Source organism: Somniosus microcephalus, chromosome 12 (assembly GCF_052327205.1).
Source record: "Somniosus microcephalus isolate GS21.2 chromosome 12, FLI_Smic_1.0, whole genome shotgun sequence".
In the NCBI taxonomy this organism is placed as follows: Eukaryota; Metazoa; Chordata; class Chondrichthyes; order Squaliformes; family Somniosidae; genus Somniosus; species Somniosus microcephalus.
Genome location: NC_140998.1, coordinates 86,309,175 through 86,321,376, shown reverse-complemented (window position 1 = coordinate 86,321,376; position 12,202 = coordinate 86,309,175). Strand labels below are relative to the sequence as shown.

Here is a 12,202-nt window from a genome sequence, read left to right as displayed (position 1 = left end):
GTGGAGGACGACAAGAAGAGACAGCAAGCCGGGGATGCAGTCACATAGGACATCGTTAGTGATTTTGAAGTCAGCAGTTTAAACAATCAGCCATTAGGGACAAGAATTTTGGTGTCATGTCCTCCCTAACCAAGAAAGCCATGGTCAACTGTACAGCCCCAACTCAACAATAGTCCCCAAATGTCCCAGTCTATATGGCTCAGCGACTCACCGAACCAGAGGTAACCAACTGTAATTAAATAGTGGTGTAAAAGCTCTTCTACTCATGAACAAACTTTTTTTAAGTCAAGCATAATTTAATGAGCAGCAGTGAACTTGTGTTTATTGGCTAGGGAGAAAGGAGCTGAATTTATGTGCTGCTCATGGTGAGGGTTATCAGTGCTTGAAGAATGAAGCATTTTGTCCACTTTTGTGGGACAGCACAGCAAAACAGCTTTTACTCTGCCCCAACAATATGCTTTAACCCCAGCATGAAAAGAGCACCCACTACCAGTGTGAACTTTCTAGTTCCAACAGCCTTATGGACACTCAGTGAGACTGCCAATGTAGGTTTACTAATGCCAAATTATGGGCAGTTTTATGATGTGGGCCCTTAGCACTAGGTTGAGAGTGCGAAAAGCAACTTCACATATAACTTCTATAGCCAACATAGAAAGGAAACTTTCATCATCAATCTGGCTGGGTTTGAATGTAGGTTTCCCAGGTAAAAGGGCAGTGTGATAATGCACTCAGCTAGACCCCTTTCCCCAAAAACTATACACCCAAGAACAGACATAAAAATCCTCCATAATAGTATAAGATTAATACTTGCATTTATATACAAAATATGACAAAAACACAAAGTAATGGCAAAATCAAAGCTGACTGGAAGCTGAAAATGGTTTTTGATCTTATGTAACAGACTATACACACAATGGAGAAACCTAGTTTTGCTGTGAATAGCTTTTCTTTTTCCACAAGCACACAAAAAATCCCTTCAAAAATAAAGCCATTATCTGTAAAGATAATAAAACTTTATTTGTACCTTTAGTTCCAATAAATACATAAATTCATCTATCCATGCTTCTTATGGACATGGCACTCCATTTCCACTCCCAAAGCAAAAAAGCATGATTTTCCATCCCTGCAAACTCTAATTGATAGGCTGCCAAAAATACAAAACTCAACAAATGTTTAGCAAGGAAATGGCTAAGCAATACCCCTGCTTCTGGCCTCCATCAGTGATTGATGGTCTTTGAAAACCAACCAAAGCTTCCATGTTATAATTTCACAATGTTCACAAGGAAGAATAAAGAGGCAGGGAAGGACATGACTGAAAAACAAGCTATAACATGGGAAATGGAAACTCATAAGCACAAGTTTACCTCCTTTCATAACTGAAAAGGCAGTAAACTGCTAGATGGTTTACAACCACATCTTAAAAATACGTATTAGACGACATGTAGGTTGGCAAAGTACATCATCAACCGTTGTGGCTGAGAAAATTAAAGAGATGCAGGAAGTGTGCAGTAATATATACATAAAACATCTACATCGAGACAATAATCTGGAAAAAATGATTGGCACTTGGAAAATTATGGGTTAATCATGAAAGTCATTAAAGAGACAGAAAGCAGAAAGTAGTGATGAACAGTTGTTTTTCAGTCTGGAGGGAAGTATATAGTGGTGTTCCCCAGGGGTCAGTGTTAGGACTACTATTCTTTTTGATATGTCCTGGACTTGGGTATACAGGGCATCATTTCAAAGTTTGCAGATAACACAAAACTCGGAAATGTAGTAAACAGTGAGGAGGATAGTAACAGTCTTCAGGAGGACACACACAGACTGGTGAAATGGGCAGGCACATGGCAGATGAAATTTAACACAGAAGAGTGAAGTGATACAGTTTGGTAGGAAGAATAAGGAGAGGTAACATAAACTAAATGGTACAATTTTAAAGGGGGCTGCAGGAGCAGAGAGACCTGGGGATGTATGTACACAAATCCTTGCAGGTGGCAGGACAAGTTGAGAAGGCCATTAAAAAAGCATATTGGATCCTTGGTTTTATTAATAGAGGCATAGAGTACAAAAGAAAGGAAGTTATGTTAAACCTTTATAAAGCACTGGTTAGGCCTGAGCTGGAGAATTGTGTTCATTTCTGGGCACCACACTTTAGGAAGGAAGTCAGGGCCTTGGAGAGGGTACAGAAGAGATTGACTAGAATGGTACCAGGGTTGAGGGACTTCAGTTATGTGGAAAAGCTGGGGGTTGTTCTCCTTAGAGCGGAGAAGGTTAAGAGATTTTATAGAAGTGTTCAAAATCATGAACGGTTTTGATAGAGTAAATAAGGAGAAACTGTTTACAGTGGTAGAAGCGTCAATAACCAGAGGACTCAGATTTAAGGCAATAGGGAAAAGAACTCGAGGAAACCATGAGGAAATTATCTTTTACGCAGCGAGTTGTTGTGTTCTGGAATGCATTGCCTGAAAGGGTGGTGGTAGCAGATTCAATATTAACTTTCAAAAGGGAATTGGATAAATACTTGAACGGAAAAAAAAATACAGGGCTATGGAGACAGAGCCAGGGAGTGGGGCTAATTGGATAGCTTTTCAAAGAGCCGCACAGGCGTGATGGGCCGAATGGACTCCTTCTGTGGTCTATTAATCTATGATTCCATGCAGTAATAAAATAAAATGTATAATTCTGCATTTGGAAATGCAGAAATTATATTTCCAGTTACAAGAATTATGGAAAAGGTTACATTACAAAGCAATTATTATGGTGACTGATTTCTTTACAAGAGATTAACCTGTCTTTTAACTTCCATAACTTTCAATTTTCATTTAATTAAAAGTGCACATCCTAGAGTTAAAAAACACTACTTGTTTTATGCATTTGGCAATGGATGAAGCAAACATTTCATCATTAAAACGGCAGTGGATGAAAACATGGTCAGCATTGTTCATTGAATAACTAATGTCATAAACATACTCAGGATTGCTTAATACACTTTGCCTTGTTAGAATAGGGAAAGGCAATGAACAACTCTTTAATGGTGCAGCACAAACTAGCAAACACTCTACCACAGATAATGGAGTTGGTTTTATACAAGCCATTCTTTACAATTCGTGCCAGGCATAATTTTCCTGAACTCCTTCCAGCTGCCTGAATAACAGACAATTTTCAATCCATTTGTACCAGAAGCTGGTGAATAGCAGAGGGGGGGGGGGGAAAGTAGACACTCTTGATCTCTGTGTTGGTTGAAAATCCCTGCATATTTCTGCCAATAACCCTTTTTTCCAATAATGAATCCATTGTGCTTTCAGCTACAGTGCACTAGTCCACAAAAATACCACCTAGTCTTTACAATCATTCAAGCTCGAAAGTGCAGAGAAAAGAATGCTCATATCTCAGTTGTACTCAATTACAATATTGACATTCCAAAATTTCAACTGAATTCAATAAGGTAAACGTAGCACTGTATACCTCTCTAGAAACATTTATTGAGAAATATATTTTAAATGATCATTTCTTTTATGCAACAGAACTGTAGAACAATGGATAGGTTGTTAAAGATCAGAATTCCATTTATTGAAAGTGAAAAAAGGTTACTCAACTATTTTATTTCAAAAAAGTGTCCTTTTAGCCATCTTCTAAACTGTACTGAATAACAGTGCAAATTAAAAATCTCAGTTTGTGCAATCATCTTCATGGGTTAATTTTTAGCTTCCGCTAAATACATGGAAAATAGCCAACTGAAGAATGATGGGAAATGAAAGCTTGCCAAGTACAAACTGCCAGCATTAAGCAGTCCTGACAGCTATGCTTCTTATAAACTTGGCAGCAGTTCAAAGTGCTTTTTCAATTGAAATGCTGGAACCTTGCCATGTGCATACAGATTTGCTTTGCCTCTTCTCATAAGGAACTGATAAATGCCGTTATGGTAACCATAGAAACAGAAGGATATCAGAATGGCCTTGTGATCTAGTCTCCTGTCTCTGGTTTTGAGAAACAAAAAAACAGTATTGAGTCCACTACTATTATGTGTTTGCACAACACTTATATATAGCGTTAGAAAGGCTTAAAGTCAGACAGCGCCTATGGCTTTGCAGCTGGAGGATATATGCTCAGTTAATTCCTATTAAGGGAAAAACTATTGCTGTGAATGTGCAGCTAACAGTCATTTTTTTTACCTGGACCTCTCTGGATGTCTGCCTGCAGTCGTCATGGCAACATTGGTCTTCTCTACAGCATCTGTCTCAATTGCTGGAGTTTCCTGATCGTTTAGAATCTCTTCCAAAAAATTCCTATTTCCTATAGTAGCAGAGAGAAAAACAAAGTTGCTGTTAGCTGCATAATTTGCTTAAGTAAACAAATAACCTATTCGCTCCAATCATCTGTAAATCTAGGTCAGGGTGCTCGAGATACAATAAATGGAAACAAACCCTAAAACTTTGTTTAAATTACTAGCTCTAACCACATTAATTTGGCATGAAAATCAAAATGACATATAATCTTTAATATAACTGCAGCAATTTTAAGGCAATTCACTTCAACAGAAGCCACTCAAGACCACCTTAAATATAACTGCAATCAGTGCAAAGTGAACATTAAAAGAATTACAAGTGGTCCATTGTTTTAGACACAGTAGCATTAGCAAAAAGTTGAGTATGCACAGTGCGCTGTTTTCATTGACCAAGGATAGATGCAGAGCTAACAGTATAACTCACTGCTGTCAGCTCATGGACTTTGGGTTCAAAGTAACACCATTCCACCTGGGGGAAATATTGTGCTTGTAAAGGACAGGTACTTTCTTTGAAGCCAAGAGTATGCAATGTTTCCCAAAATAGCAATACATATTTTGTATAATCAATTATATATTAAAAATAGCACAGGCTTGCATCATTTTAATTGTATTTCACCTGTAGGTGGCACTGTGAGCATAGCATAATACTGCCTAATGTTACATGACTGAGTAGTGAGAAGAAACAGAATTGCTGGGCAAAAGTAGAGGCGGAACAAGAAAGAAATGGACCAAAGACCCTAAACTGCAGCTTGACGAGAAACAACAGACTGTAGAAAAGCCCAGAACTGCACTCAGCAATGCAAAAGCGAGGAACTGTGCTCAAACCAAAAGGACTAGGACCCTGCCCCCCACTGAACAGCTTTTTGACAACCGTCCCTCCTTGCCTACTGAGTAGCTTTTCAACAACTGGCACCCCCAGCCCCTCACTGAGCAGCTTTGCAACAATTGGGACTCCCCCACCCCCCTGCTAAGCAAAATCCTGATGAGGCACTCACCTCCCACAGAGCAGATTTGGCAACTGCCCCACCCCAAATGAACAGCCTTCCTCCCACACTAGTTTTTCCCCCATCCTCTCCCTCTTCTCCACCCTCCCACTTCTTGGTCTAATTCAATTATCGCCTCTAGCGCTGCTTGACCTGAATAGTGCCCTTGGTCTTGACTCCCCGTGGGCACCACCACAGGAGATCAACTGGTAATTGCATTAAAATTCCAATTTCTTTCAGTAAGCCGACAGTGCAATGTAGAAAAATAAAATCAACACCAGCATTTTTAAGAAGCACCTCAAATATTCTCATTTTTATTTGCACTGTGGGTGGTTGAGACCCCTTTGCATGTACGGTTTATGTAACTGAAACCCTGATATGCAGCTTCTCTATTTAAAAGTGCTCTAGGTTCCAGGCACAATACCACTAGCTGCCTGGTTTACACAGCCCCACGCAGTGGTATCATGATTATGTTTCTATCAAGATTTACTTGTGATAATCTTGACTTTAATTTAAAGACCAGAGTCTCAATATACAACAGAATTTTTCATGATTCCACTGCCCTCCCTACTTTTTTTGTTATTGTATACTCTCCTCACAATTCTGCAGTTGAGAGAAATGTTCCAGGTGCGCTCTGGTCTTCCCATTTCAGAATACTAACTCTTAGGGCTGGATTTTCATTCAGGAGTCGGGTTGGAGGCGGGACTACAACTTTCGGGGTTGTAGTCCCGCCTCCATCGAGATGCGGCCAATCCACGCGATTTTAACTTGATTGACCTTGTTGAGCCCACCCAGCGGGCTCAGCAGGCCAATTAAGGGCTACCCGGCAACAGGTGACATCACAGACTGAAATGTCATCTGTCAAGACGTTTTGACAGATGAAATATCAGTGTTTGAAAGCTCTTTGAAGCTGTTAAACACCGACAGTCTTGCTTCTAACATGAGTCCTTCCCCACAGACTCAGTTAGAAATCTCTCCTGCACAGAAAGCTGCAGGCTGTCACTTTTGACAGTTCACAGCCATTCTGCTTTCTGTGCCGGTGAGATGAGGGACTCCCCGAACCTAAAGGAAGGAAGGCTGAAAAGGTAAGAAAATGTATGTAAAACTTATTTAATCACTTTAGACACACCAAGCACACTTACCTATGCACACATCACTCACCTGAACATCGACATCGTGACCCCTCCAACCCGACTCCTCCAACTTGGCGTGGTTTGGAGCAGTCGGGAATCCCACAGTTCAAGCTTAAAAATAGGGATTAGGCTAAAAACTGCCTATTAACTACTTGTTAACAGGCAGTTAATTGGCACGAATCCCTTCCCGCCTTGGGGAGGCGGGTCCCAGTGCGGGGCGGGTACCCGCCTCCTTTGAAACTGGCATGGAGGCGGGACCCCCGATTTCGGGAATTTAACCCCCCGCACGTCTCCAATCCTGACTCCACGGCACACTGAAAATCGAGCCCTTAGTGTTTAAAAGCACAAAGTAATACTAACTTGAGGAAAATTAAATCTGACTGTACACATAGATGAAATAATGGTATGCTGGAGTTCGGAAGGCAATCTGAGATTGCATGCATGGTCCTGATGCAAAGTTGGAAAGAATGCAGGGTAATGAAATTATGAATTATGTAAAGACCAGAAGCTGCATTTGGTGCACTCAATTTAAAGTGTTTTAATTTCATATGAAAATGCCAGACATGCATACGTAAATTGTATTTCTAAAAAGTATTACTAAAGTTTGAAATGGCTACACCAAACACTATGGCCTGAAGCTAAATGGGAATACATTATAATAGGTGTGGCTTTGTGGCAATGCACTTATACAGGTGCTCATCTGCTTCCCAGACTACACCGAGAATAAGTATCAGTATGAAAATGACACAAACACAGTGTCAAAAGGAATATATTTTCATACTGCATAGTTTAATCCTGAGTGTTTGCATTGAAGACTTAAAATTATATAGAAATTATACTATAATAGTGCATAATAATTTGTCAGGTTGGCACTTTTGGTAGCACTCTCATGTCTGAACCAGTAGGTTATGGGTTCAAACCCCATTCTAGGCTGACAGTCCAGTGCAGTACTAAGGAAGTGTTACATTTACATCCCCTTTCCAGTGGACTGGTCAGCATCAGTAATGGTGGTTGTTTGTTGTGCTGGTTTGACAATCCATACAGGCAGAGGTCTGTCTTTAAAATGGCAGATCTCATACCAGCCAGCAATGTGGATTCCCTCTGATATAGGGGCTGTCTTTCAGATAAGATATTAAACCAAGATCCTGTATTTTTGTTCTAGTGGTTCAGGATGATGTTACAGATCCCATGGCACTATTTGAAGAACAGGGAGTTCTCCCATGATTCTACATCAACCAGTACCACCAGAAAAAAACAGATGAACTGAACGCTCATCTCATTGCTGTTTATGGGACTGGTTTGTCTACATAACAGGCACTGAACTTGAAAATAATTCAGCTTATGAAGTGCTTTGAAACAGTTGAGATGTGTAACTTTTTACTGATACCAAGTTAGAGTGTCCTCTAATATGAATACCTCTTAGGTGTACAAGAATAAAAGAAAACATAGAACTAGAAAACATCATTCAGTCCATTAAGGTCATGTTTTTCCACAGACCACTAACCATCTACTTTGTCACCAATTCTGCCTAATTTATTAAATCTCCTGAAAGAAAGTTCTGTGAAATTTCTCCTTAATCGCTAAAGGAAGTCAAGCGAAGTTCCAGAATATCTGTCCATTCCCAGCAATTCAAACCAGGTTCTTATCTTTTCACGGATGGCACTTCCTCAGTCACAGCACTATAGGAACCATTGGATTCAAATAAGTACTTGATAATCGTTGTCCATGCATAGCTTGTTATCTTCAACCCCATTACTAACCAGGTGTTCTCTTTTGAAGGAATTAATCAACACTGTATTTATGCCTAATGTTAAATTTACCCATTTTAAATCTAAGTCCTGAGTTTCTACGCAGCGGGAAACAAGGAGATTTAAAGGTAAGGGCATTTTAGCCATTTCCAAATTGTTGTTCTAATTTTTTTGCTTATTTTCCCCCCCTCTTGACACTTAGGTTCTCATGAGTCTTTGTGCCAAGTGAATAAAATTATTCTTTTCCTTAGCAATAACAGCACCAATGGATTTCCTGGTGGGAATCCGCTTATCAGGCATGTCTGGAGAAAGAAAAACACCTATGGGGGATGCTAGGTCTGCATGAGAGATGCTCTGTGCCCACCCAAATTTACTCACATAGCCACACCTGCAGACAGAGGTGAACATACCTTTCTTAAAGCAAACAATTAGATGGAGGCTTGCTTACCAAAGGAAGCGGAGTAAGAGAATAGATGGCATCATTAAGATACATAAACTCCATGACTACCCATAATATTGGATGCTTCCTCAGAAGTGCCACAATCACAGTATGTCTTGCTTTTTGTGGTATTGCATTAGGTGGTTGTGTGAAAGGCAGCATGCCAGGATGATCAAGAGCAAAGTAGCTTGATTAACCACATCCACCAAGATGCCACCCCTCATTTGTGTAGGCTCTGGTATATGTAGCAGTTAATAACCTTTAGGGAGTCTTCTCAGGATCTTGGAAGAGACAGATGCAGAGCTGTGCCATCTGCTGGAAGACACCTGCAGCTACCATTCAACATAGGCTGGCACATGCAGCGGCAATGATTTTGGTTGGTAAAGTCAAGATGTTGCTGAATGAGGTGGTTGTGATGAGGGTTGTCCTCTGTGTCTCTCCACAGTATCATCTCCATAGGCCAGCACTCCAGCATGCCTGCAAAGAGATGGAGATATGTTTCAGCTGAAACTTGCCTCCACCTCTTTGAAGGTATGCTGCCTTGTTGACCCCTATGGGGATGATATTGTGGAGTGGCAGAAATGGCAACCTATCTCAAAACCTCATGCAGAACCACCTCAACTTAAGCAGCCAACAAACAGGTCACTTGCCTTGACCTAGGGTATTATTTTCATTTATTTTTGCCCGTCTCTTCCTAGTCCACTACCCGTTCAGCAAAGACTGCTTTTGGATCAAGTGGCTTTTTGAGATTTGTGAAATGCTTTCAGAATTTTTGTTCCTCTCTGGCATTCACTTTCAATTGTTCCCAACCCTTTAATTTTAACCTACATGCAACTTTCCTCTCCCACTAAAAGGCTCCTTTTTGAGATCTGTCCATATATACACTTGAAGTTATGTTAATGAGCTGACTGAAAGGGGGGGGAAAAGTAGGCTGTAAGTAGCCCACTTTCACTTTAGTCTGTCTAAAGCCCAACAATAGCCATTTTGGCAGTAGTAACGCCAAATGAGAAAAATCTAGGCTTCTTTATTAAAAATCCATAGCATGTGGGCTTTGTGGCCACTTCAAAACGGCTTATACAAGTTACATTTTGGGAGACATTCTCTGCTGACTTGATCTGCCTGTATCAGAGGGAATCCACATTGCTGGCTGGTAGGAGAACTGCCATTTTAAAGACACACCTCTGCCTGTATGGATTGTCAAACCAGTATGACAAACAACCAACATTATTGATGCTGACCAGTCCACTGGAACGGGGGGGGGGGGCGGAGGGGGTAAAAAAAAAGCTATCACTTTCTGTAGGAGTATCCAAACATAGATCCTGATAATGTTAGAAATCATAGTTTATAGTAGGTTCGGTAAAGTGATCTATAAACCTATTTTCTTGCAATCTTTAGGACGACAGTAAATGCCCAATCTCCAATGCTAAAGTAATCTACCCTATACTATTTAAGTCATTGTTGAATGAAACCCAAGGCCGGCATTTTCGCAGGAATCCCTAGGTGTGTATAGGGATCCCAGTCAATCGGATGATTTAGACTTTGTGGGTTCATAAAGCTGGTCTTTGTTGATAGGCAACAGTTGGCCAGGCAACAGTTGGCCCAGAAGAGGACAAGAGTCAGCCTCAATTATAGCCTGTTTTAGAATGCCTGTAGGTTCCCAAAATCCTGCTCAGTAAGTCTGGTGACAAGCCAAACAGATCTGGTTCGACCCTTGGGAGAATATGTTCCACCTTACAGTATTTGGGTGCTTAGACATTTACACCAAGGTTAGCATTCTGAGAGATCAGTTTCCAATACTGAGACAAGAGTGTAGAATTTTGTCCCAGGCAAACTATATTACTGTTCAGCTGATTCATGATGTATCTTGCTGGTCTTGTGCATCTGAGAAGCTAGGTCTGATTGTGTGTATCCTCCCACGTTGCAGCAACTATATCCCAGAGGGAAGCTAGCATGATAAATCTCAGCAAAATGTCTGAGTTGGGTTTGTGAAAGATTTGGCAGAGGGCCACTATTTTAGGATCTGGAACAGACATGACAAGGGCTTGGGTAACATGCATATTAAATGCTTCTGCATATTAAAGATTTTGTTATAGGAAATCTTCTGCCTCAGGGCCTCTTCTTTCCTGACTTTGTTCAAAAATCCTGCCTTGAATCATTGAAAGTTGGAACAAGCCCTTGGTGGATACTGTCTGGGGTGGAATGAGCTGCCCTCCTACAAAGGGAATCATCTATCACCCAAGTGTGAATGAAAATGCTCAAATGAGACATTTTTTTTTGCAGCGATCAATCCTTTGATGGAGGGAGTTCAGGAATGGGAGCCTTTGAGATCTTCGGTCTCAAAGATTTCTGGATCAGGATGTGACTGGATCAAATCCAGCGAGCAGAATGGTAAGCATGTTAGGGAGCTGATGCAGGAGCACCTGCACATTGTAACAGTGAGGGTGGAGAGCTGGTGATGTTATTCCTCTGGCTTAAATCTAAGAAGGGATTAATAATTCCTCACATCTACCCTCTTCCCCAAGGTGTATATAGCACAATGGGAACCATTGTTGGAAACTGCTAGAATGGAGGTGTGAGGTGTCTAGTTATATGTGCTTAGGGGACTCTCTTCTGGTGCTTGCGCTTCCACTTCCACTAGAGGAGGAGTTATACCTATTGGTATGTTGTATCTGGGCTGGTTCCACAGGATTTGGGACAATGTAGCAATGGGCACCAAGCTCTGCTGACATATGTCCTCACTGAACTACTTTGATCTTGTTGTAGACCTTGGTGCATAGTTTGATTACATATTTTATACATTTATCATGCTCATCTAAAACTATTCAGTTGATAGGGCTGAAGAAAATGTCTATAGACAGAAAACGTACTGGATTTCAATTTCTGTTAACGTACTTCATACATAATGATGGTTTGTCTATCATTGTCAATGACAGCCTATGATTCCTCTGCAAGAAATACAGGTTGTGGATTCTCATATGACTGTAAAGTATGACTTCATACATATATTTAGGAGAAACACTGAACAAATGGGATATCTGAAGCAGTCTAAATTTAGCCAACATGGGATGTAGTGTGCGATGCTCAAATTGCTTCTAGTTTACATTTATTAGAATATAATTTTCAAGAGGACCTCATTTTCATCGGTCATAATAAATTGTAGCAACATAATTTTTTACCAAGCACATTGTTCTGACATGAGCAAACCTTCTGATGGCTTGGCATTGTTTTATATCCATAGAACAAGGACATTCATCTGGCTAGATTTTTTTTTTAAATCGCCAAATGAAATAGAACACCTGATAAATTCATGTCCAAACAACTGTTAATATTCCTACTGTAATCAAAGAAGACTAGGATCACTCAACAATACCACTGGCTACTTCTAGGACAAATATACAGGTGGTGTCAGTCACAGATATCTCTAACATTGCTAAGTGGAAAAGTATGTACTTATTTTTAATAGAACTTTACTGCAAAGATCTTCTGTAGCCTAAAACTGGAACTTTGTCCAGTATGGTTAGCTAACTACCTACTCCGCTTATAGTGACTGACTGACAGCCTCAGCTGGGATGGTTGTTATTTTGGGTGACTTCTTTATAGCTTTGCTGCTTCCC

At 40.5% G+C, this 12,202-nt stretch overlaps 1 protein-coding gene across 4 annotated transcripts in view; it reads right to left on the bottom strand.

The window, feature by feature from the left end:
- The window catches only part of kiaa0586 (KIAA0586 ortholog), a 674,053-nt gene that overhangs the window by 502,203 nt on the left and 159,648 nt on the right, over window positions 1–12,202 (bottom strand). For all 4 annotated transcript variants that reach the window (XM_086003275.1, XM_086003276.1, XM_086003277.1 and 1 more), the window contains exon 9: window positions 4,173–4,293. In XM_086003275.1, coding sequence (XP_085859401.1) covers window positions 4,173–4,293 — 121 coding nt within the window. The remainder of the gene's footprint in view (window positions 1–4,172; window positions 4,294–12,202) is intronic.